General features: G+C 36.0%; 1 protein-coding gene across 2 annotated transcripts in view; it reads left to right on the top strand.

The window, feature by feature from the left end:
- Positions 1-27,926, top strand: part of LOC149572744 (phospholipase D zeta 1-like) — a 212,572-nt gene that overhangs the window by 98,682 nt on the left and 85,964 nt on the right. For both annotated transcript variants that reach the window (XM_089813832.1, XM_089813831.1), the window contains exons 5-6: positions 238-411; positions 14,950-15,123. In XM_089813832.1, coding sequence (XP_089669958.1) covers positions 238-411; positions 14,950-15,123 — 348 coding nt within the window. The remainder of the gene's footprint in view (positions 1-237; positions 412-14,949; positions 15,124-27,926) is intronic.

Below are 27,926 nucleotides of genomic sequence, written 5' to 3'. Positions count from 1 at the left end.
CATGTTTTTGTATTATTGTCCATGCTATTTAAATATTTAAAGCAGATGCTAGTCTTAATATGTCTAGTAATATTTATAATTAATCACTGCAGGTTTATTCATAGATTAGAAATAGCTTGCATAGTCTTTTTAGTGATAGAGCTTCAAAATATTATTTCACCTGGTTTATGTGTATGTTCACTCTAGTTATTTTTTAAGATGGTATCTCACAGCACAATAAGGGTCTCTGAATTGCAGGTGTGCAAGTTCTTAGAAGTTTCCAAACTTTCCTTCGTACCAGAGTATGGGCCTAAGTTGAAGGAGGAGTTTGTCATGGTCAGACATCTACCAAAGATACACGGAGAAGAGGAGATGAAAAGATGTGGTTGTTGTTGGTGGCTTTGTTGCTGTTGTAATGAAAACTGGCAGAAGGTTAGATGATATCTTTGAAATCACTAATTCATCTTTTTTATGCTTATCAAAAAAAATGATTAAATGCCTGTATGATTAGTTTTCAAACTCAAATAATGTATGTGCATGTTGAATTTCAAGTTTCCTGTTGATAGTTTTTGTTTCATGTGACATAATTACTGCATTTTGCGGGGAGTATCATTCTTCACATTTATCACATAAGTTATTCAGGCATATGAGATAGGTGTAGGAATTTTTTCTTGCATTAGATTTGGTGTATAATTGATTTTCTGTTGTATATTGGTCTATAACATTCTTTATTGAATGCATTTATTTTGTATGCTGTTGGTAGTTAGCGGGTTCTTTTTGTATATCATCCTTTTGCTTCCTTCATTTTATTCCTCTTATTGGATAAAGGAAGTTTTCAATAAGAGTAACAATAAAAAGATCAGAACTTCGATTTTTGGTTGTTCTTTTGTTTTATTTCTAAAACTTGGTTGACCTGATGTCAATTGAAACTGGGGCTGGTCAGCATGACGTATAAAATACTTCTTTACAAATTTTACTTCTGTAGGGATAAGCTTTTGGTCACAAATTATATATCTCATATTTACTCAGAACAAACAAACATTTTACGGCATCCCTAAAATATTTTCCATTCATAGAACTATTGCACTTTAGTTAGCCTTGTTGACACACCTTCTTAAGTTATTATGGATGGTGATCTATGCTTCTTGTAGGTTTTGATTTGCATAAATGCTATAATATTTAAATATTCTAACTTTAAATATGTTGTTCCAGTAGAAGTTTTCTTGAACTGTTTTCAATGATTACATATCTAACAAATTAAAGAAGCTCTTTCTTAACATGATTATGTTAGAAGTTGTAATGTCCTCTTCTCTGCACTAGGCCTTTTTGGTGCCTTGTTGGTCTATCTTTCCATCCGGATAGGCTAACGGCATTAATCTAGAGGATGCCAACCATTCACAGGGAGTTATTTGGTTTTTTTGGGGAAATATTTAAGTTGAGGAGCTTTTCTATAGTAAAGTCACTTTATTTTTTTAAAGTGGATTTATAAAGTTACTTTATAACAAAAGTAACTAAACTGACCAAAAGACGAAAATGGCTTTTATCCCACATTGCCTAGTTGTTTGTACTTTCCCTTGTATCGAGGTTATAAAAGCAATGAGCTTCCTTGGGATTGATAACATGAAATATGATATTGTTCAAAATAACAGAGGTTGCTTAAATGTAACTGGTTACTGTTGAGGACAAAACCCCTTGAGACAGTGGAGAAGCTGGACGTAGCCCCAGCGTCTCATCAAAGGCTTCACTCATAACCAAACGTGGAGCTTGCATAGTGATTCATAGTAGCTGTGGATGACATTCAGAAGTAAGTAATCTATCAAACATATATAGGGAGAGATTTCTTGAGATTAACTAGAGGCAGAAGAGTCAACAGGCAGGGTGTTAGTAAGTGGCCATTACTGATGTTAGCATAGCAGGGAGGTTGTACTGACAATCACAAGTAGTCCCCCTCATAACGTAGGGGTTTGGAGGTGTCAGTATCTTACATTCTCATCCCAGAGAGGGGAGGTAAAGAGACCCAACTTTCATGTAGGGAAATTTCTGATAGACTGCAGGTAGCATAATTGGAGTTGCAGGTCCGTGTGGCAACAGCAATAATTGGGGAGCATTGGGGATTTTAATACAGGCCGCCAGGAGTCTGAACTAAGCCAGTTAGTAGACGGGATTCTATCCAAGTCATGGTCGTGTGAAGTGGTAGGCCATTTATGGCAACACCAGGTGCCATTGTTACTTTGCCTTGTGTATACTTATGTAAAACATCCAGTCTATAAGTTCAGACCAGTGTGGATGTTTCTGAATATTGTTGCTAAACGTCCACGTGGAATGTAACTTGGGTAACTGAATATCCATTTGAATGTGTTTAAAAGCTTATGTAATAATCCCTGCTTAGTTTGATCAAATAAGTTGAACTCTGGCTAGTGAAGTTTTGTCAAACAGTCGGCGTGTAACCCAGATCTTAAGCTCTGACACTACTGAAATATTCCAGCTCTTATTTGACCAAGAAATTAGAATTGAACTAAAGGCATTTTGTCAAACAATTTATGAGCAGCCTGGTATGAGAGTTCTGATATCGCTGTATACATCCAGCAAGGGCCACTGCTGATTCTAATTCAGTATATATTCTTAAGTAGAACCGACTTTTATTTCAGACAAAATAATCCTCCCATAATAAAGATCTTAATAGTAAAACAATATTCATGTGGAGTACTCAGTAATGTAAATATGTTCAGAGATAACAATGGGGTAATGAGACTACCCGAATTTCAACAAACAGTTGGCATACTCGTGACTGCTGTAACTATTGATATCACTGTAACGATAGTTAATGGTTATAAACTAAACTAACAGATAACTGCCAAGCACTTTGATTTATTATTTGCAAGAGTTCACAACATTGGTATATCGATATACATAAAATTTCAAGACTGAGTTATGAAAATTTAATTCAGCAATACTCTTCTCAATGAACGAAATACATTTCAAATTCTACGTACTTCAGAAGTTATACAAAAACCAACTTAATCAATGTGAAATTCAGAGGTAGATAACATACAGATCGATTTTCAACAATAGATCATGCCGTTAGCTGGAGATGAGAATACCTGTGCTGCTGGGGGTGATAACACTTATGCTACTGCTGTGTGAGAAACTTTGTAAGTCCACTTGGAAGTCCCCCATGATCACTCTTGGTCTCCTTGCCTTGGTATAACAGCTACCACTGCCTGACTATCACTTCTCCGCAGGGAGTTACTGCTGCGCGAGCCTACTGTGGAGTACGTAGGAGTGCCGGTTTGTAGATTTCCTAGCCCCCCCACGTTAACCTTTTCTTCCTTGGCTAAGGATTGACTGTCCACTCTGCCTGCCATCCAAGCACAAATCTGGCAGATAGTGACCTGTACGTGCCAATACCTTACACTGATTTCAACCACCTATTTTCTTCCTGCTGTTAAAGCTCCAACTTCCTGTAAATCAATGGATCAGTTCAAAACTCAGTTCTGAAAGTGCAATGTGAGTACTAGGTTTGCGTCCAGCCTCACTATTTTCCTTAAGGGGTTTCGTCCTTAGGAAATATCCAGTCACAATTAAGCAACCTTGAGGATCTGAGAAAATAACATATATTCATTGTGTCAATCCCAATGTAGCTCCACACTTTTATAACCTCGATATGAGGGAAGATGCAAACAACTAGGCAATGTGGGATTAAAAACCAATTTCGTCTTTTAGTCACTTAAGTTACTTTATAACATTAAAATATTCAAATAAATCACTTAAGTCATTTAAACTTTAATATCTCTTGAAATACTCGTCTGATTGCCATTCTGTCTGAAAGAGGAATCTCTCATAATTCCCCATGTGGTCAAATACACTTTCTAAAAATAGAAAGGGTCCATCTCTATTACCCCTGAATTACTATACATAGTAAATATGGCAAATAGAGTCCAAATAACATCGAACGAAGGCCAAATCCATAAAATGCTGAATGTTGGAGGTGAATCAATCCTTAGAAGACCCTCTAACCATCCTCATTAGCCTACGAGGATGCATTATTAGGCTAGTCCCTGAAATTCTGATGCTGGCAACCAATGGGGACATTACAGCATACTGCAATTTCTGAGTTTCTTTTGATCATTCATGTTATTGCATTGTTGTTCTACTAAATTGTGGAAGAGTTAAAAATGCTGAGGTAAAACCATTGGTCACCACTTCTAACCATAGATTAAGCTCGATCAGTATTTGCGATTGCTGTCCGGGTTTGGTTTCTTATAGAGGTTTATTTAGATATTTGGCCAGTTCCAAACTTGATACTAATTTTCATCATCACGACTAAAGTTTTTCTGCCAGTATTGTTTTTGTACAACTCTGGATACTTGTGTAAATGACAATTTGGCTTTGTTCTCTATGATGTATTATTCCTGCATTCTTATCTTTTTACTGTAGTTTTTTTGCCACTATTGTTTTTGTACAACTCTGGTCACTTGTGTAAATGACAATTTGGCTTTATTGTCTATGGTATCTTATTCCTGCATTCTTATCTTGTTTTGAGGAATAATTAACCAATTGCTGCAATCTTTTTCTTTATATGAGGAATAACTGGGTTAACAATGCTTGCTCTTTGTGTAATTCCTCTCCCTTTATGTCTTGTTTTCACATAGAGCTCAAGTGATATAATTAATTCGCTACATATAACAATGACACTCAAAATCTGCATTGATATCCTCTTGTCATAACTAGGGTATGATATATATTTTAAGACTCGCAATGTTTGGCATAGGCTCTGTCTTTACATGTCTTAGGTTTCTCAATGCCCATTAGAAGGCTACATCATATGTCAAGTTTTGCACTATAAAGCTTTGGTCATTTGTCAAGTTTGGCCTGTAATTTTATGATTGTGTTGCTCTATATATCCTAAATATGGTTAAAAACTTCGAAGATGTTTATTACCATCTTCCACATGAGCAACACTGTGCAAGTAGTTTGTCCTCCATACTGTTCTTATCTCTATACTTGTTCAACTAATCTACCATATCTAGGATGAAAATATGTGTCCTTCATAATGCACAAATACCTGGCAGTAGATGAAATTCTCTTACTCTTTATGGAAGATTTGTGAGATACAAAACCTTTAATTCAAAGATCCCACTAGCTGATGAAGTTATTTAGCCTTAAAGTTGATTCCCATAAAGAAACTTATGTTTTGAGGAGTTTGAAGATGGATCTTAATATTTCATAACCAATTGGTTAATTGATGTTGCTATGCTGCGATTGATCATGCGAGTATTGTACGTGTCATTTTTTTAGGGTTAGGTTAATTTTGTTAGCCAACTTTGTAAACAATCTAGAAAGGCTTGATAAATAGATGCCTGTGTTGTGAAAATTATCAGATTATATTTACTCCGCACTAGATAATAAAGCGAGTGGACAGTTGTTTCTCTTGTCGATGTAGCCCATATTGGGTGAACCGCGTTAAGTCCTTGTGTTATTGTATTTTTTCTTTCATATTTCCACATTATCTTAATATTGTTTAGTCCTCGTATCTGTCGAAACCCTAGCAATTGTGAATGTCAAACCAGAAGCTTGAATACTCCTACATATGAATCACCATGAAACAAAGAACATCTATCTATCTATCTATCTATCTATCTATCTATATATATATATGCAACAAATTCCTTCTTGAAGAATATAAAACCTGTCTTGACCCTTTCTTTTCTTGCCATTACAAAGTAAAAACCCTTTGTTTGTCTTTACATTACAAAAGAAGATGATGTTACGTGTTGTGTTGTCTTCAATAAAATATTTATTTATTTGGAATGCAAGAGAGAAAGATAACTCCCACAACTCTAACATCAACATGTACAAGGTTTGAACTCATCTTCAACAAACTTTTATATCCTCTTTACTATAATACTGATGTTATGCAAGCTCCATCTTGGCCTAAGAGACTTTGCTAACAATTATGTACCATTGTTTGATTGTTAATAATTTTGAGTTATTGATTGTTTCTTTTAGAAATTTCTTCTTTGTACATCTATATAAGCATCTTTCATCTCTTCTATTTAATATAACATCGATTTACTGTAACATGGTATCAGAGTGAGTCAATGGATTTTTGTAAAATTTGACAATTTTTTATAGAAAAAGTTGAGCCTCCTCTGATTTGGATTTTTTTCCTAGAAATTTGTTATTTGATTTCTAAAATAAAAATCCTTGGAGGTATGAAAAATTTGTGGTGTATCTTCGAAGATTTTTGCTAAAAATCGCGAGCCTAGTTAAGGGTTTTGATTGCACAATTTCCTAGTTTGAGAAAAAGTCTTTGATTTTGAAAGGTTGCATGTACTTGCTTGTGTTGTGCTACCACCTGAAGTCATATTTAGCTAACATTAGATTGGATGGCTTCTTGGTCATTAACATTTTGCAGATCCATGGAGCATCTTAGTAGCAGTAGAATCTTCTTAAGAATTTATGACCATAAGACATGTATAGTCTTTGGAAAGGTATTTTGATGATGATTATTAAGGGAGGGTATTAGTGTTAATCCTATGTAACTTCGATAACATACTGATCTGAACAACAGATCGTACATGATCAAATAAAGCATGGACATCCTCATGTAAGATTGGTCTATTTATAACCCTTTATGAATTGCCTTATTGGTGTCTCATTTAGGAGCATTAAATAACGTTTAGTTTGCATAGTTGTTAAACTTTGTTTGCTATCTAATTTGATCTTCTAATAGATGCCGATCTTAGAGGATAATTACTTAGAGGATAATTATGTGTTTATTATAAGGTCCGACCTAGAAGAGTCATGTCCTTTGTAAGGACATGCCTCTTGGGTTCAATATAAATATAGGGTAAGTATGAGGATAGAGAGTACATAATCAAAAATAAAATCTGCTCCTCTACATTACTGCCTTATTTGAATTATTGCAGAGTATAAACACTTAAAGTCTGAACTAAAGAAGATCATCTTTAGCAAAGCAATAAAGAAGGTATTATCATAGTCTGATTTATAGCAGAATTTGCAGAAACTTTACATGGTATCAGAGCTTTGGTGGTCGAACCTAGGCTTTGCAAATTAAACAATAAAACTTTATATATCTAGCAACATCCTTCTATTTTCAATGGCAAGCACAATCAGACCTGAGGACAAGTTTGATGGGAAAGAACACTTAGTTGCTTGGAAATTTAGAATTATGATGATTCTTGAAGACAATGATGTGAAATAGCTTGTTGATTCAACATCCAAGCAACTTGCTGTTGAACCTAATAAAACTATTTGGAGTAAATGAAGCAGGAAAGCCATGCAAATCATATTAGATGGAGTGAAAAATGAAATAGTACCTATGCTAATGAAACATCAAACAACATTTCATATGATGAATGCATTATTAAAAGCATATGAAGTTAACAATGCGACTAGAACCCTTGCACTAAAAAAGCAACTAAATCATATACAGATAAAAAAGGGAGAATCTATGAACTCTTACTTCCTAAGGGTGGCTAGTCTAAGAGACGAACTTGAAAGTATAGGGACCATAATTAAAGATGAGGAACTAACACTTATGGCTATAGATGGGTTACCAGATTCATGGAAAAAATTCTCACAAGGAGCAAGTACTAAAGGCAATCTTCCAGACTTTAATAGACTTAAAGGAGATTGCTTGCAAGAAGAATCTAGGAAACTTAAGAAAGGAGGAAGATTGAAAATTGAAGATGAAGAACTTCATGTTCTCAATACAAATTCCTATAAAGATAAGAAGAAGCACTTCAAGAAGAAGGGTAATCAAAGAAATGACAAACCTAAGAAAGATCAATCCAAAATAAAATGTTTCAAATGTGAAAAATTTAGACACTATAGATCTAATTACCTAGAGAATACAAAGCAACAAGTAAACTGTACAAACATTACTAGGAAAGAAGATAACTATGATCCTGAGAATCGTGTATTGTATTCTGCACTAGCAAATGAAGTATCAAGCAACGCATGGGTAGTTGATGGCGGATCATCTCGACACATTATAGGATACAAAGAAGCACTAGACTCTATATTTGAAGAAGTTGATGGTGAAGTTACCATCGGTGATAATTTCGCACATTCAGTCAAAGGAATTGGGAATTGCACCTTGAAACAGAAGTTGGGTAGTTCTCTACATCTCAAAGGAGTACTCTATGTACTAGGAATAAAAAGGAATCTAATCTCAGTTACATCACTTGAAGATGATGGACATAATGTTGCATTCATGGACGGTAAAGTAATGACCTGGTCTAAGAACTCTTCATTTAAGAAATCAAAGTTGATTGGTCAAAGAAAGGGATATGTGTATGAATTAAATACAAAACCTTGTCAACCTATTCAAGCTTTAATTCATGAAGCTGATGATATAAACGAAGTATGACATAGAAGGTTAGGACATCTAAATTTCAAAACCTTATTGACTATAGAGAAGATAGTAACTGGTTTACTTAAGTTGAATAAAGATCACTCAAGCATATGCAAAGAATGCGCTCAGGATAAGAACACCAAAAGTCCATTTCATGGAAAAACTAACAATGTTCTGGAATTAATCCACTTAGATTTATGTGGACCTATGTCTGTTCCTTCTTTTGGAGGATTTTAGTACTATATACTTTTTGTAGACGACTTCTTTAGGAAAATTTGGATTTACTTCTTAAAGTGTAAAGAATCAGAAGAAATTCTTAAGAGATTTAAAGAATTCAAAACCTTAATTGAAAACTTATCAGGACACAAAATTAAAACTCTTAGGACTAATAATGGAGGGTAATATACTTCAGATTTGTTTAAAGAGTTTTATAAATAAACATGAATTAAGAGGGAGTATACCGTTCCTTATAACTCAAAACAAAACGGGGTAGCAAAAAGGAAGAATAGAACAATTAGAGAGGCAACAAGAGCTATGATATTTGATCAAAATTTAGAACATTATCTTTGAGCAAAAGTCTCTTGTACTACTGTCTATATTCAAAACATGGGTCCTCACTCTTACCTTAAAGATAAAACTCCTGAAGAAGTCTTTACTAAGGTTAAACCTAATATAAGTCATCTTAGGGTTTTTAGGTGCCTTGTATACATACATGTTCCAAAAGAAAAGAGAACTAAGTTAGAACCATCCGAGAGGAAAGGTATTTTTGTTGGGTATAGTGAAACATCTAAAGCATATAGGATTTTGATACCTAGTCAGAAAAACATTGAACTTAGTAGGGATGTAATATTTGAAGAAGATTTAGCATTCAAAAGAGCCCTAAGTTCTGGAGAACCCTCTTCCTTACCTAATTTTGAAGAAAATATTGAATCTGAGCTTTAGAGGGAGAACATTGAAGAAATTGAAGATGAAGTTCAAAATCTTAATCTTGAGAAACTCAAAATTCAAAGAAAAGACCACTTTGGGCCATTAAAATAGTAGAGAAAGCACAAGACTTCGCTACACTATCTGGAACCTTCAGAGAAAGCAAAAGACCCAAACGATTTTCTAGTTATGCAGCAAATATGAGTTCCATATGGTCTACTCTTTATAGATAGATGATTAAGTCTCTTACATACTTGGTAAATACAAGAACTGCTATTTGCTATGCTATTAATGCCTTAAGTCAGTTAATGTGTGAGCCAAAGGAGATTCACAGTCAAACACATCTTGAGATACTTACAAGGCACTCTTAATCTTGGGCTCAAGTATGAGAAAGTTGACTTGGATTTATATGGGTACATAGACTCAAATTGGGCTGGAAGTGTTACTGATAGGAAAAACACTTCAGGATGCTGTTTTAGTTTAGGCTTAGTGATGATGTCTTGGATATGCAGAAAGTAAGCATCAGTAGCACAGAGTTCCACAAAAGTTGAATACTTTGCCGCAACAATGGCCTCTTGGGAAGTAGTTTGGCTTAGAAAGTTACTTGTGGGATTATTTGGTCAACCCATGAATCCTACTATTATTCATTGTGATAATCAAAGTTCCATCAAGCTTTCTGTGAATCTAGTTTTTTATAACAGGTCCAAACATATTGAAATTCCTTACCATTATTTAAGAGGTATGATAGATAGGAATACTATAAAATTAGAGTACATTTGCACTGCAGATCAAACAACAAATATTCTTACCAAACCTCTCTCTCGAGTGAAGATAGATCACTTCAAGAAAATACTTGGTATGGTTGAATTGTAAAACATTTTTAATTCTTTAATTATTAATAATTTTTAATTAAAATTATTATTGTCAAGCTATTGACTATTATGGGCTTCACCATTTATATTCATTATTTAAGAGGTGATGATCTTTGATATAATGAACACTTGTATAAAAGACATTACGAGAGATTACGATCTCTTAAATAATGTGCTAAACAGTAGAGAACTACTGTTAGATCTAGATGAGTTCAAGATCATTTTGTGATGTAGACATTTCTATACTTGAGTCACAACTTGGATAAAGGAAGAATTTAATCATTCTCTAGATTTTACCCTGTGTTCTGGTAGATCTTAATTTAGCATCATGCTGTGATATAGGATTGGTAGTACCTATGAGTCACAACTTGGATAAATGAAGAATTTAATTATTCTTGGGATATTATCTTGTATGTTGCATTCCATGCAATATTGTTATCACTAGTATGAGGGATAAGTCATATCACAAGATGGTTATATGACATAGTATCATGTGTTCTATGATACCACATGCTTAGAAGATTCAGATAGATATAGAGTATCAATCTATGCTTATTCATCTTGATTGATGTTGTTAGATATGTTATCTCTCAGTATGATTATCAAGTTAAGAGGGAGTGTTAATTCTATGTAACTTTGATAACATACTGATCTGAACAACAGATAGTACATGATCAGATAAAGCATGGACATCCTCATGTAAGATTTGCCTATTTATAACGCTTTATGAATTACCTTATCGGCATCTCATTTAGGAGCATTAAATAATGTTTAGTTTGCACATTTGTTAAACTTTGTTTGCTATCTAATTTGATCTTCTAATATATGCCGATCTTGGAGGATAATTATGTGTTTATTATAAGGGCCGACTTATAAGAGTCATGTCCTTTGTAAGGACATGCCTCTTGGGTTCAATATAAATATAGCGTAAGTATGAGGATAGAGAGTACACAATAGAAAATAAAGTCTGCTCCTCAACATTACTGCCTTATTCAAATCATTGCAGAGTAAGAACATTTCCAGAATAGTATTTATACTATTAATAAACACTTCAAGTCTGAACTAAAGAAGATCATCTTCAGCAAAGCAATAAAGAAGGTATTATCTCAATCTGATTTATAGCAGAATTTGCAAAAACTTTACAATTAGAATATTATAATGTTTCATTATATGCAGTTTCTATTTTCGCCCTAGTTCATGATTGTTTCTTCTAGAAACATCTCTCTATAAAATTATGTAAGGAGCTTTCATCTCCTTTATTTAATATAACATTGATTTATTGTAACATTCTCTCCCTCAAGTTGGAGGGTTTTCCTAGGATAATTTGTCATGTCTTGAGTTGATTATTTTATTTCTGCTGCTTATTTTTTATTTCTGGTTTAAAACATTAACAGTACAGGCAATGCAAAATCAGTGTAAAATTCCAACAATTTAAATATTAAAACATCATTAAAAAACCTGTGAACTTCACGATACCTCCTTGGTATATACCTGAAGCTTTCAGTACAAGAAAATGAAGATTCCAGTTGCTATGGTCTTGATATGCGAAGAATTAATATCTCAATGTGTGATTCACTTGGATCATATTTTTCTTGTAGCGTATCTCATTTAATTTCCAAGTGATCAAAAGTTTGTTGATGTATCTTAGGGTACAACAGTGAGAATATTTCCTTAATATAGGGGTTGTAGTAGAGAAAATCTACTACACAAATGAATGCAGAATTTATTCGAAAGGAGTACGTGAAACACAGATATTTCAAGTTTGTAAAGAAGCATTTGAAACATCTTGCAGAGATTAACGGTACTGAAAAACATTGACACCTACCAAAGCCTATTTAAAGTCATTTCTTTGCTGCACTGTATGAGGATAATAAAAACATACAAAGAAGTAGGATGAATTGCAACATTCAAGAAAGTCACTGACACAAGCAACTCTTCAATAAAATCACAATTTCATGAAATAAGATGGAATCAGCATATAAGAAGAATCATAGTAGTTAAGACAACTGCTTCGAAAAAGGAGTTAATTAATATGAAAACTATAATTAAGTTTGCTTTAATAAAATCTAGGGCTGTGAAAGCAATTGTGCCTTTTGGAGACAAAAAGGTATTAAAGAAGACCAAGCAAAGGTAGAGGATATTATGGAGAACTCATTTTATATTTGATTACTACTCTTTGTGGAGCAAGAACTATGGTTCAACCAACCTGAGGATGGAATTCCTTAAAAAAATAAAGAACAAAAGTGCTTTTAGTTTCCTTAAGGAGTTTGTGGAGAAATTCCTGAGTGAAGCAAATTAGAAGCTATTTACTGAAAGTGACCATTATAATCAACTGCTGCAAACCCAAAGGAAATTGACAGTACTACAGAAAGCAATATGTGACATAATCTTGGCAGGCTTCTAATTACCCAAGCAATTTAATAAACCTAATTTTAGGAGTAATTATTTAAATAGCCATTTAAAGATGAGGATTTTTTGTTCATAATTAATTGTACAAATCTAGATGTGATTTAAGTTCTTTTACTTAAAGGACAAATGAAGAAATAAAGGGATATTATATTGTTGGTCAAAGACTTATCCTAATAACAGCTAAGAGGTTAAGTCAACATTGATCTGCTAAAGCTGGGGGCTGGCTACAAGTGTTGAGAAGAGATCCTTATGCTATGTTTGGTGGACGAAATATATTGAACCATTCAAACTTTATATATCCATTAAATGGTACCTTCATTGTGTCAATGAGACTAGGCAAAATAACAGGACAAGTTAACAAGAAGTGAGTTAAATTATCTAATATCATAATTTAATCTGTTTCAGGATTTTGTGAATTAAAATTTCACAGATGCATCTTGTTGGTAAACTATAAAATGTTTCATCTTTGTTTAGTTTGCCCAAGTTATTTGTGATGTCTTTTAATTCATATACTTTTTAAAAATTCAATTAGTAGTTTCTATATATTACTTTAATTGCTGTGCCACTTTTATCATCAAAATCTGGGAAAATTTTCGCTCTTACTGAAACTTGGAGAAACACTAAACTGACACTTAAATAACATCATCTTGGACTTGCAGGGAAGGATTTGTTTGCAGTTATGAGATTTTGGAGAATTTAAAGATTGCAATAGCCAATAAGCTGTTAAAAATCACATATTAACAATCAGGTGAACAAGAGTATATAATAATAAAAGCTTAAAAACTTTTTCAAATCTAATTGTTTATTCCTAGGATATCTCCTCAGATTATGCACGTAGTACTTATATATGGATGATTTGGCTTCCTGTTACTTAAACATCAACAGAACCCATATTGCACTCATTCAAATAAGAATTTTGTCACAATTGAAAACAAAAATTTGAATATATTCAATGATCTATCCCAGTGGATATGTCTGCAAACCCAATTTCTTGATTAGTAATGAGATATGAATATCCTTTGATTCCCTTCAATGGTAATGGTTGCCCTAATATGAGCTTGTCATTCATATTCAAACATGGAACAAACAGTCCTTGACCTCGATGTACTTGTTGGCAAAAGGTTTATCCGATGAGTATTGTGTTATCAATATTTTCTTTTACGTTTTCTGGTGGAGCGTTTGACAATGATTTATTGGATCTCATTTTATTTGTTTCTGTTATTGATTTATAGTTTGATGTTGCAACATTCTTCAGTGCATACTGTTGTCTCAACTTTTGACTACTGATGCATTACAGATTCATAAGGTGTAGGGTGCTTTTCCACTTCATTTGTATCTTATCCAACTTCCTTTCAGGACAATGGAAACCTTCTTTCTGGCTTGTGAGAAGGAAACAATTCTGGATCCCCAGCACAATGCCACCGAGGGTTCTTTCTTCTTGTGGTGCTTGCATCCTTTTTTTTAATACAAATTATGGTTGCACATTGCTTATGCAATCAATAAGTATTCTTATCTCCTTGTGCCGGAGTCCGTCAATATAGAATTGAAATATGTAGAAGGTAAAGATCCTATGGCCAGTTCAATATTTAAAACTATGTGGATTGATAATAGCCAAGGAAGACTTTTTGATAGTATATTTTCCTTCAATATCAATGGATATTGGCTACATCTTATTGAGATCTCACAATTTTGGAATATGGGATGAACTTGGATATGTGTATAGACATTATATTCTTTGAAGCGAGAAAACATTGGAGTGTTTAAATGTATAAATTGAACTGAAATCACCAGAGACAACTTACTTCATGCTTTTTGGAAGATGCTGCTTCCAGACTCTCTGCAACCATGTGTAGGATGACAATGATTGTGGCATCTCAGCAATCATAGTATTTTTTTCCCACATGAAAGATCATTTTGGGTAAGAGTGCCTACATGCTTTGTCAATATATTGTATTACACACGCAAATGTAGCTTCCCGACTGTCTTTCAGACACACAAAGAATGAGTATGATCACCTGAGTTAATGTTTTCTCCATAAGCAGATAATTTTGGATAAGAGTGCTTGTATACTATACCAATATATTGCTTTAAACACAGGCAACTTATACACACATCATATATTCCTAATATTATTGATTATAGTGTACCATTTCTATATAAAGGAGTTCTGGTTAAATTTTGTCTTTCCTTCTTTCTGTCTCTGTGGTAATCATAGTCACAAGGCAATTTATTGATCTTGCATAAATGTTTTACCTCCTACTTACACAACATTATAGAAATTCAATGCTATTCATTAGTGTTTTCTCTCTACCTGATTTTGTTTTGGATGCATCCTTGGCTTAAATTTGCTGGAGAGTACTAACAGCCCTTTGTCCTTTGCAGGTGTGGGCTGTGCTGAAACCTGGGTTCCTTGCATTTTTGGCAGATCCCTTTGATTCTACTCTGCTGGATATAATTGTCTTTGATATTCTTTCTCCTTCAGATGGAAATGGAGATGGTCAAATATGTCTAGCAAAATTGTCAAAGGAACGTAATCCTTTGCGTTATGGATTTACGGTGAGTCTGAAGAGTTATTGTTGTCACAGTTATGTGAGTTTTAGCTTTAGGCATTGAAATGATTATTTACTTTTTTCATTGTATTCTGCACCAGTGTCCTCAGGGAATTGAAAGAATTAACGTTGTAAATGCATTTAGAATGTGGAAAATCAACTAAGTAAATATTTTGTTTACTTGTTTTTTGCCTCGTGTCAAAGCTGTGTAGGATACAATACTCTCCTACATTAATCTGTAGATCTTATCAACGAAATATTAATTGTAATAACCCTTGCCAGATTATAACTCAACAACTCCAGTTTTCAAGTTAAAAATCAGTTGTTTGACATTTCGTCAAACACTTGGCTAGCAAGTTCTATTATAACTGAATATGATGTTGGGGTGTTTTTTTTTGTATGTATGATTTTGCAAACTAAATACATTCAAATCTAAATACTGGAACTGAATGCTAAACCACAGACTTTACCAAATAAGATTGAATGGCAACTGATTTCTTTAATCAATTTCAGAATCAGAATGTAACAAGTTTAGAACCTGATTTTGCATTGGTAATACATTCAGCCTTTCTCAATGCCTTTTATCCAAAATGCAAAATGATCCCTTAGACAACTGGCGGCAGATCAGAAAATTACAGAGACATCCCTCTGTGAATCATATCACAGGTAATGTAATGAATTTGCTGGCCCTCAAATTCAGTTCGCTAGCCCCAAAGCAAGGTCACAGATCCAATATATATGTATGCTGACCTCCCAATCACACCCGCGGCTAATCTAAATGCCTCCACGCTGACTAAATGGAATATCGCAGGTTCAGAATGTGTGCTGCCCAGCCTCTCACATGAGGAATTGGCTTGATTATTTGCCAATGACACCCAGAATGGTAAGAGCATTGCCTTCAACAGTCAATCAGCAACCTGAAATAACTAAATCGCGGCCTCCAAAACCCAATGCAGGTTCGCAACTAAATTCACCACGTAATTACTGATCAACTTCTGACGAATACCTTCAACAATTCGATCTCCTAGGCATAGGTATTACAGTAGGAGAGAGAAAGAGATGCAAATTATATGCTTCAGCATAAATTGCTTTCACAAACTCAGAATTCTCAGAACTATGATTCCAATCCCCCAGTCACAGATAGTAACAGTATGTAGTTTTAACCAATGAAATCATTATACCTCAGCAGTGAGTTCAAACAATCCTTAGAAACTCAGAGTCTCTTATACTTCAGCAAGGGCATAGAATTCAGAAAACTTAGGAAAAGCCACAAAGGCAACAAAAGCAAATAAATTATCCAAGCATGCTTTTCCCAATGAAGTGAGATCCTATTTTTAATCCTTTGTTGGCCAAAGTTATCTAAAGAAACTCCACTTTAGAAATTGTGGAAGTTTCCTAAAAGAGCTCTACACTTGAAACTTTCCAACACACTTTTTAGAAATATCTCTTAATGTCATTTATTATAATAACATAAATATTATTATAATAATGCAACTTTAATAATTAATTAATAAATAAGAGCTCATGCAATTATTAACCTCATTCACTGCAGGCGACGACCAACTGCTAGATCCACCCATTGCAGTACCAAAAGTAGCAACTGCCAAGAATAGACTCAGTAAAAATAGTAAGTCCACAACTAGGACCCTCAAAACACCCTATCAGTTCACGAGGATTGCAATGATGAGCTAACTCCATCAACTGCACAAACTTGCCAAAAACAGGGACATTACATTAATTTAGAGGACAACAAAGACTGAATTAGCTGAATACAATTGCATCAAGAGTTCATATAAAACTGATAATTAGTAATGCCACAGTGTAACTATAAACAAAGATTTATCCTAGAGAAAGTCACATATGGGTGATAACTCTAGCAAAAATGCGGGCGAAACTTTAATGCAAGCTGATTACAATGGGTAATACACAGTTCTAAGTTGCTTGGGCTTGAAAGAAGCATGAGTCACACACTGACTCAGCTCCTATGGCCCCTCACTGTGCTCCGACAATCCTGCTGCCTTGCTACTTGCTCATCTATCACATTCTAAGAAAATGTGTACATAATACAAACTATTCTAAATCCCTAGTCATGCCTCCAGAATGATAAATTTGAGTTTACAATGGCTATGCATAGCCTTACCTTATATGAAGTACTCAAAGGGACTAAGAGGTGTCATGGCATGTTTTTCCAAGCATGAGTGAAATTGTCTCTTTGAGCAAGGGTTGATTTCAAAACCACTTTGGCCAGTTCTGACACTTACGATGTGCTTCTTTTGACAGTTTTTGCTCTCCAAATTTTGAAGGCCATAGATTTTAGTCACAGACTTGAAACATTGTGTCCTTTTTGAAATTGCACAATTTTTGAGAGGAATCCAAATTTGTAATAGTATTTACTATTTAGATTTTGGTGGCATACAAAATTTGTTTTAGGACTTGCAACCAAAGATATTCTCAATTTGCCTTGAAGTCTAGAATAGAGCTTGAACCTTTTATGGATCTTAGCTCCTCAATACAGAGGCTTTTATTCCACAAAAGCTATAGAGATATAACGAGGGAAAATGAATCCTTCCGTTGATGACAAGATTGCTAGCTTGCCTTTGTTGAAACTAGAGCCCAGAAATCCATGAAAAATAATGAGCAATAAAAAGAGACAAAACTGAAACAAAGAACACTAGAAATATCTTGGGAAACCCTTCGAGAGTGAGGGGAAAAACCCAACCACACAACACAAAAAATATCTTTATTGATAATGAAAATGTTCAAGTGTACAATGTCTATCGCTCAATGCGATATATATAACAATAGGAGAGACTCTTCACATTAAAACCGAAGGTCTCTTGAGATTCTCATAACTCCTATGATTCTTCGAATATTCATGCCTCAATGCATGAGAATGACACATGTCATGTACATTTAATGTTACAAATTAAACTTAAGTGTCCTTTTCAGCTGAATGTAACAATAACGGTAATAACGTTCATATTTCCAGAGATAAAGATCTATATCGCAGCTACTATCTTCAACACTCCCTCTTAGCTAGAGAGAGATCTTTAGCACACAAGACTGCAACCAAAATGTTAATGATAAAATCTTACAATATATCCTATAAGATTCATGAAAACTTGTAACAATTAATCACATTCATGGAATCACTCAACATGAAAACCTGTAACAATCAATCACATTCATGGAATCACTCAACATGAAGACTTGTAACAATCAATCATATTCATGGAATCACTCAACATGAAAAGATTTGCAAGACTCACAGCTAAGCCTTTGTTCACGGACTCTCTCAACGTGAACTGTCATGGAATCTCTCAACATGACATTCAACTCCCATCATGGAATCTCTCAACGTGATGACATCATGGACTCTCTCAACGTGATGTTCACTATCGCATAGTGAAAGAGTTATCATAGCTGATCTTATAATCTCATTTATTCACACTAGAATAAAAACAGACATAATAAAAACAAGACTTGATTCCATTTAAGTCTCAAATTTTACAGATACCACAAGCATCACAATTATAGATGAGAATGAAGAAGATTTCTTAAGCACTTCCTTTAATTATGAAGCCTCCCTCTAAAGCTGAAATCTCCCTCTAAAGCTCAACATCTCCCTCTGGAGCTATAATCCTTATCTTATTGCATCCTGCAATCAAGAGAGATTATTAAAATCAATTATCAATGCTAAAAAAATCTCTTTTGAGCAATATAATCATAAATACTCATCTTATTATGATCTAATTTCATACATTCGCAAAGAGATTCAGGATAATGCTAGCATTATAAGTATACTTATCTCTTTAATTTCATGCAATACTTATCTCTGCAACCTCATGAAATTTCCTTTACTCACAAATTCCCACATGCCACTGGCAATTTGGGCACTGCACAACCCTCGCAGAATTCTTCTTGTAACATTTGCGATGCACAAACTCATATAACATCAATGAAAAATAATAAAAATAAATAAATAAATATGACTCTTAACTGTCATGTACAGTAAAGAAAACATAATAGAGCCTCCCTAATGAAGTGGGCAAATGACCATGCTTCCCACAAGATGTGTTTGAATAACTCAAGGTCATTTCCCATTTGCATAAGCTTGAGATTGGGATCAAAACAATAGACATGGACTGTGCCTCTAGAGCTCCCAGCATCAGAAAACAACTGCATCTTCTCTGTTAGCGTCTCCTGCCGCATTCTCAATTTCATCTTCTCTTGCTTTAAAAGATTATGACTTTCTAGCTCAACAGAAGAGCTTGATAGATAGCAAATCTTGGCATTATATGATGGCACTGAGAAAGACTTCACCTCTATCGACTCCTAGAATACAACGTTGATTGCATATGTAGACACTCTCCATAGCTCAATAAAACTTTCCGCCTCCTCTCCCTTTCACTAAAGATCAGAAAAATGAACTTTTAATTTCTTCAGAGAATAATATTGATTTTTTTGCAAATCCCGTCACACAAAATACTCCATAATTATGAGATGGGAACCACGTGGCACAGAGGAGCGATTAATAATAACTGTTTGAAGAAGTGATTGAACTTTTATTTTGTTGTGAAAAATATCCGACCATATATGTGAAAAGATAACAGAAGGAGAGTCAATGCATGAAAATAAAATAACGCTTGATGCTGCCACGAAAAATGTGAGTTGGAGATGACACTCGTTCATGCATGAGCATCCGCAATATGAATGCTGAAGAAGATAAAAAAGAAAAACCATTCCAGGTATGAAGATAGCAAAGACTAAGCCATTCCCTTGACATTGCAGTCAAGGGTAACAATTTGACGGATGCCCTGAATATCAAAATGAGGCCAATACGATTCAATAGGAAGCAAACTAACACCATAATATACAATGCATTCACATGTGAAAGAAGATAATAAAGCTTTGCAAAGCCAATTAGTCAATGCTATTCAGACACGGTTAGTAGCTTAGAAAATACACATTCAAGATTAGTTTGCAATAGAAATGTATGAATTCATTAAGGGTGCTGCATCTATCCATGATCCCGTGACTATAACCCAAGAGCATGTCTAGTCAACTGTGCCATAGTCTGACGCTGAGGTATGCAGTTATCATGACAATGAGCAAGTTCAAAACCACTACTACACCAAGATTGCACTACGACTAATCGCAGGTTCTAGTCCAAAGCCATGGGCACCAACTCTAAAAAGTATCAGCCTATACCCATAGTTCAAACATCGGAAGCATTTACCCCTAAATATATGTGTAAGTTCCAGAATACAAACTTTGTCCTGGCCTCAAAAACTCTCGATCGGGTAAAAATTTGCTTAAAAGGACCTCTCTATACTTACAAAACATGGATGAAAAGAACTTTCAAATCAAAACACACAGCTCTTCGCACTAGAAAAACTACAGAGCATGAATTAGAGCCAATGACCATTAAAATCCATACAAAAAAAAAAAAAAAAAATCTGAATACCAAACCCAAATTAGGACACTTCGATAGCATTTTTAAATAACAGCTCTAATACCATGTTGAAACTAGAGCCTAGAAATCCATGAAAAATAACAAGCAAGAAAAAGAGACAAAACTGAAACAAAGAACACCAGAAATATCCTGGGAAACCCTTCGAGAATGAAGGGAAAAACCCAACCACACAACACAAAAAATATCTCTATTGATAATGAAAATGTTCAAGTGTACAATGCCTATTGCTTAATGCAATATATATAACAATAGTAGAGACCCTTCACATTAAAACCGAAGGTCTCTTGAGATTCTCATAACTCCTATGACTCTTCGAATATTTGTGCCTCAATGCATGAGAATGACACATGTCATTTACATTTAATATTACAAATTAAACTTAAGTGTCCTTTTCAGCTGAACGTAACAATAATGGTAATAACGTTCATATTTCCAGAGATAAAGATCTCTATCGCAGCTACTATCTTCAACAGCCTTGCACTAGAAGATAAACATTTTGTCATGTAATGATAAAGTGCTTGAGCATGAAGGACTTTACTCAACTTTAGTTTTCTCCTTGGGGATGAAGCTTGTGTTTTCATTCAAAATCTTCTATTGAAGGTCTAGGCCTCCAACTTGCTCTTTAGATTTGTAAGAGACCAATGAAGCTTTTTCTTCCCTTGATGAGATGGGACTTGTTCACTCATTAATAATACACTTTTTTTGGTTATACATGTAGGCTTTGCCAATGACACCAACACACATCCAAAGGGGAAACATCTTCAACTACCTCGTCAACAAATTTGGACACAAGAAGAAGTTTCATTGTACATTGCTTATTATCAAGCTCATTAACGCTTTGTTTGATCCAATTCAAATTGTAAGGCTTGGGTTTGGACTAGTGTCTAGGCAAGTTCTTATAACCAAATGTTGGGAAATTAAGGTAGGTTGAGAATAAAAAAGGTGTATCAATCCTAACACCATTAAGTTTATTTTTGATGTTAATTTTAAATGATACATCAAGAGCCAAAAAATAACTTTCTAAGTAGTTGCTCGCAATCCTGGAATCCAACTTAGAGTTGAATTGAATTTCCTTAACCTCTATATCCGATTCAATGGAGATATTAACATTTTTTCTCAAATGGATGCCAGAGGCATCCTCTGTTCGGAGAAATAAGACCATAAATGAAATAAAATAGTTAAAATTGTGTGGGTTCTATTTTATCCCATTGCCAAGCAAGTTAATGCACATGAGTCTCAATGAACAAGTTGGCTATGTACCAAGAAAAATTCTTCAAGTTCTCCACTTGACTCACTCCTGTCTTGGCATGTGAATCGCATTGATTCGGTCCTGCGAGTTGGAAAACTTGCAGGTTGAAGAGAAGTCAGTCAAATACTCATCAAGTTCTCCTATTGTTGTGATGATTTAGAATGGATTGTGGGATCCAATGTATTTGTTTTGTAGTATTTTGTGCGGATTCAGATTGGGTCTTGGAATCATCCCTCAAACTAATTTTGCATCTAGGGCCTTGCTTTGTAAAGGATAGTGCTGCAAACTTCCATGCCAAACACCTTAAAGGGGCAAATGGTGTCCCATGATACGAGGGACTTTCTTTAATCTGAATTTCCTTGCTACATAAAGATTCCCTTAAGTAGCTCTTGAATCTTGCTTGCTTTGTTGGGTTTCTTGAAGCAAGACATCAAATAGATCAGTGTTGCAGAGATGATTGAGCAGCATGAGGATATTGGCAGCTAGATAGAACCACGTTTGGTTCCATGAAGACATCTGATTCTAGTAGTTTTTCTAGGAGATTTCCCCACAAAGAAGAGTGTTCAACCCTTTTGAAAAATTGGAAGCACCTGAGATTTGCAAGGGAGGGTATCAATTTGGTTACTCTTAAGTACCCAACTATTTACTTTTGTGTGTTTTGATTCAATTGACAAACTCGAATTTGTGAATATGTATCTTTTCCCTTGAGGCTAATTTATATTGTTCCAAAATACTCCTCATATGTACTGCCCCATTCAAGCTAGCCTCAACAAATAGGACACTACCATTGCAAATTGTAGATGTGAAATCATATAAATGCCATTTGTCATCTGGAAGCCCATATAACTTTCTACAAACTCTTCTTGTAGGACACTTATATAGAGTGCCAAAGAGCTTTGATTGTTATAATCAAAAGAAAAAGAAAGTCTGGACTACCTTATCTAGGTGTATTTGAACCTCAGAAATTCTAATCAGACCTTTTAAAATGGGTATAAGATCAAAATCTGTAATCTACTGTCTGAGATATAGCGACTAATTGATAGTGTTGATGCGAGTTTCGTGTCACTACATAACATATTAGTAATTGGATGCTTGATACAGAATATCAAATACACAATTCCTCTCTTGAAAAGTTATCTCTCATGGGACATGAGTATAACTCCAATGTTCCTTACACCGTTGGATACTCGCTCAGTTTTATCAATGTGATTTGCTGGTAATCACGTAGGCGGCCTTACGTTTTCTTGTTTGAGAAAAATTTGGATCTTGGTGAGAAAATGGAGATGGTGGTTCGGTGTGAATGCTAGATGATGTTGATGGCGCGATGATGGCAATGTAGGGTGAATGGCGATGGAAGGTGAGAATGCCGATGTTTTGGTTTACTTCTCTAACTAACCTCTTCTAAGCATGAAATTTGGTTGCTCAACTACTCCTACTCCTAAGAATGGAAGGTTAGCAGATGGACGGGGATCGAATCTAATGAAGGCTGACCAGCGGCCCTACCTCCATAGATGCAACGCTTCAAAGGAAAGTAAACTAGATCACCACACAAAGCCTCCCAACCAGCCGCTAGGATGCTAGTGGCCTAGTGTTGACCCCTATCAAACATCTACCAAAGCTACCATGCAACTATCCATTTTATTTTACTCTTACTCTAACAACTTGAAATGAAATTGCTTCAACTTGAAAAGAAAATTTAACTATGTGGAAGTAGAAAACATGCAATAACACCCAATGTTCTTAGTCAACATGCAATGAAAAAGAGAGCACTTTGGTATTATTTTCGCAACAATTTCTCCAACCCCCTCCTTTACAAATGAGAGCCAATGGCCTTATATAGAGGTCCAAAATACAATGGACGGTAGAGATCAAAACAAGATCGACGATCCAGATTGGATCCAAAAACCCTAATTAGGGTCGCCACCCCATCGGCCAATGAGAAGATGCCACCTCATCAATGGACCAATGAAAAAAGTGCAAAATTGGCAACCAATGAGAAGGCACCAAAATGGTGGCCAATCAGAAACAAATACTTGTCCTATTCTAGAAGAAGGAGAAAGTTGCCACTTGGGCTTACATAAGATGATCTTCTAATATAATTCTTCCTTTTTCTTTTGTTCTTTTAGCTAAGGCAATGAACTTAGTTAGCCTTTCGTTAACTTCTTCCATAGGAGGACAAGGTGTGTGCTTCGCTCGGAGTTCTACTGACTTTGCCACGCTGTTTGCTGCTTGTAGTATCCTTTCGTGATCCTTCTCATATTCCTTTGCAAACCCAATAAAAGCATTGAGTGAGGAAAGGGTGTTCAGATGTTTCCTTTTGACGGCAGCCTTTCCTAACTCATCCAATCTCGATCCAAATCCTGTCTCACTGACATCCTCCTCTCTAATACCCTCAAAATCAAGCGCTACCCCAACGTCGCCCATCATGGTCGAAATGGAAGTGTTGACGCTTGGGCCGTGTTGTGCAATCTCATCATGAATTTCTTCAAGTGTTCTGAATCTGGTAGTCAATGCGACATACCAAGATTCAACTATGCTCAATCCTCTCTCATCAACCAACCGGGCTCTTTCCAAATATGCCTCCGGTAGCCTCATGAACGCCTGCAGCCTAGGAATAACCAAATCCTTGATGGGAAGAAAATTCTTCCATTCCTCTTCAAATAATTTGAATTTGTTTCTAACAGTCACCAATGATTGGAATGTTGAGATGAAGGAGGGCAAGAAATTTCGCCCATCTTGGATTGTATCATAGATCCAACCCCTTACTTCATGTAACTGAGCTGATACCCCTTCTGAATTGCTCCCGCTGTCTTGAGGAAGGGCTGCCTGATGCAGCTGTTGGATTGGTTGGCAATCTCTCCAATATTTGTTTTCGGCCTCCAACTTTACTATCCTTTCGTTTGCCTTCCTCAATCTTTCTCTGATTGATGCTATGCCTTCCTGAACCTCCTCACATTCCATATCATCTGTATTTCTTCCCAAATTATGTTCTACTATTTCGTACTCCCGGGCTGCAATCTCATCCGCTGCCTTATTGACTGTTGGTACAGCAATCTGAACCCTTCGGTGACCATCACTGTCGCTTATGATTACCCTTGCCACCGTATTTGCCATCTGTTTTTGGTTCTCGCTATCATCCTTTTCTATTAGTCCTTGGATATCATCAACTGCGTGAGCCATTACCACCTCGCCTCTCGGCATAAGCATTTGCCTTAACCATAGTGGTGCAGTGCATCTCCCCAAATCCGGATTCGGTTCGACCAACAAAGCATCACCAATGGCCTTAGACGCCTGACTTATCTCTTCAATATCAATCGGCCCATCTTCTTCTCTACTAGTTTCTGCCATATTTCCTTGCTGGTTCTCCGAGAGAGGGGAGTACTCCGTACTTTCACTGTAGCCACTTGATTCCGAATCAGAGCTCACCTCCACTGCGGCCCCTTTATCACTCGAATTGAACTCTTGGCTTCTAGCCTTAGTGATACTCTCCCTTGACGGCGCTGCCCGCTGTCTCTTGGCTGGAGGTTCCGAACGTTCTTGGCTTTTCTCTACCTCCAAAGCCCCTTTCTTGCTATTTCTAACTGCCTCCGATTGATTCTACTAGACCTTCCTTCGGTTTAATCATCTCATAAGTAAGGAGAACCTTTTGTCTTTGTAGCTTTCTCAACTTGGCATTATACCACGACTCGGTATGCAAATCTACTGTCCTTGTGACTGCCTCCAAGGAAGGATCCTGATGATCGTCCCAATCGACTGGATTCAACTCTGTTCCAACTACTGTCTCATAGTCTTCTCTCAACACACTACGATCATCCTCCAATTGATCGGGAATATCAAGGCCTCTCCATCTGATATCTCTCATCATGTTCACCGACAATCTCGAGAAAGCTAGCTTTCTCACGTGAAAATCATCCTTTGCATTGGCCCAAAAGTCCTCTATAGTGGGAACATGCTTAAATTCGCTTCCATGAGATGCCTTGATAAGACCAACAGGGTCGAATCCTTGCCTTGCTCTGTACCATCCTAGATGATACCACTCCAATTCCTTTTCCGCAGCCTCAAAGGTGGCCCGATTTGGGCAACTATCATTGCCAATTATAATTGAGAAGGAAACGCCTGTTTTCCCCTCATTCCTCATTACTCTATCATAGTGCTCAAGCTGCCTAGCCAATTCCATCAAAACTACCTTGTCGGGCGAGTATCTTGGAAGCCTCTTGGGACAAACTGTACTTCCTGCCACTCTAATGTATGTGAATTGCGGGAATTGGATGAACCAACTCCCAAACTTCTTAATCCTTGCTTCTGCTTCTGATGAAAGTCTCTTAGCAGGCGCCCCTTGTAATACCCTTACTGTCTTCATGGCGAATGCATCGCAAAACATCTTGTAATCCTTGTTATTGTGCAAATGAAGCTGCGGATAGCATTCATGCACCAAATATTGCCCCGGCCCATTACCAATCTCTCCTAAGGCCCTAAGTCCCGGACTCTCATACAATCTAGCAATTAAGTAAAACAGATAGGATCCCATGTAGAATTGCCTTTGGTTTTGAACTGTTCTAAGTTGCAACTCTAAATTTTCACTTATGATCCTAGCCCAATCAAATTTTCCTTTTCCCTTTTCAATTTCATCAATGAAGAAGTACATCCAGTTTTCGAATTGCATAGCTTGAGCTAGGCCCATGATCCGGCTGAGAAGAACAATGAGATCGCCATATTCCGGCTTGAAATCTGCCACTGTAAGCCTTGTTGATTTGTTAACTCCTTTCCTTCCTTCGTGTATCCAATTCCGCTTTAGATGTGAGAAGTAGGCCTCTTGGTTACCTTGAAATGATTTGGCCGCCTGATCCATCATTACAACTGTCATGCCCTTGCTCTGGGGAATATTAAATGTCTCTTCAATTGCTTGTTCGCCAATGTTGGCCAACACTCTATTCCCTTCGCCAAAAATGATGGATTTACTGTCTAGATCAAATCTGGATGCACACTCCATAATCAATTCCGGACAAGGCAAAGTAGGAGGAAAAGCTGCTGCATGTACAATTCCGCTCTTGTATATCCTCTTTGCCAAGGGGGATTGTCCTTCCTTTAGTCTGTCCCTCATCCGTATCATGTCCACTGTAGCGATATTAGCATCGGTTATTTTCTTCATTTTCGAGAAGAAGGAAGTTTTGGGCGTCATATCCTCTTTGTCTTTCTTAGCGTTTGCCCGCTTGGGATTCTTACTTGCACTATCATCCTCCATGCTCGTCGCCCTATTACGGGATGGTAGAGTGGTGGACCATAAGGCAAGAAGAACCAAGTAGTGCAATTCTTAGAAAAGAGCGAAAGAATGGATGTCAGCTTAAGCACTCCTTGCAACTCTAGATGATGACTTTCACCTTAACTAATAATCTTACAGCAACTTTTCGGAACCCGGGATATGACATCAAAGAATTACAAATCCCTTTGCAAATTAGAAAACAAAGCCTCTAAGCTTATCCAACACTTGCCTTCTATGCAAAAATCAAACTTTCATATGTATCTCTTCTCCCAACAAAATTGCCCAAATCTGATATAAAAATTGCAGCCCCTCTAGAAAATCAGAATTTTGTCTTCCACAAATTTCGGCCCTCACAAGATTCGGCTCCCACAAAATTCGGCTAAGCATGAAAAAAAAATCTGCCCTTCCACAAAATTCACCCAAGCAAAGAAGGAGCAAAATTTGTAAAATCTGCCATCTAGGGCACAAATCGCAGCCCACAAAGTGGAGCAAAAATCCCCAAAAACGCAAAAAATCTGGCCCTTAGACAAATCGCCCAACAATGGCAATGGAGAAATTGCCCAAAAATCGCCAAAAAACTGCCTTTCACCAATTTCGCCCGAGTCTGGAAATCTGCCCTTGCTTCAAATTTGCCCAAGCATGAGGAGCAAATGAATTGATGAAAATGAAATGGGAGGGGACTCCCTTTATAGCAGCTTTCACCTTCCTCCCAGGTTGGCCGACTTGGTCCTATAGAGGAAAAAAAACCAAAATTAAAGCTAAGTTAGTGGCCCACTTTAAATACTTTGCCAAAATTTTAATTTTCTAAAATGAAAACTGCACTTT

This window comes from Cupressus sempervirens, chromosome 2 (assembly GCF_028749045.1).
Source record: "Cupressus sempervirens isolate cs-2001-9-10 chromosome 2, ASM2874904v1, whole genome shotgun sequence".
NCBI classification, from domain to species: domain Eukaryota; kingdom Viridiplantae; phylum Streptophyta; class Pinopsida; order Cupressales; family Cupressaceae; genus Cupressus; species Cupressus sempervirens.
The sequence above is the reverse complement of the archived record's forward strand: the minus strand, read 5'-3'. Positions and strand labels throughout refer to the sequence as shown.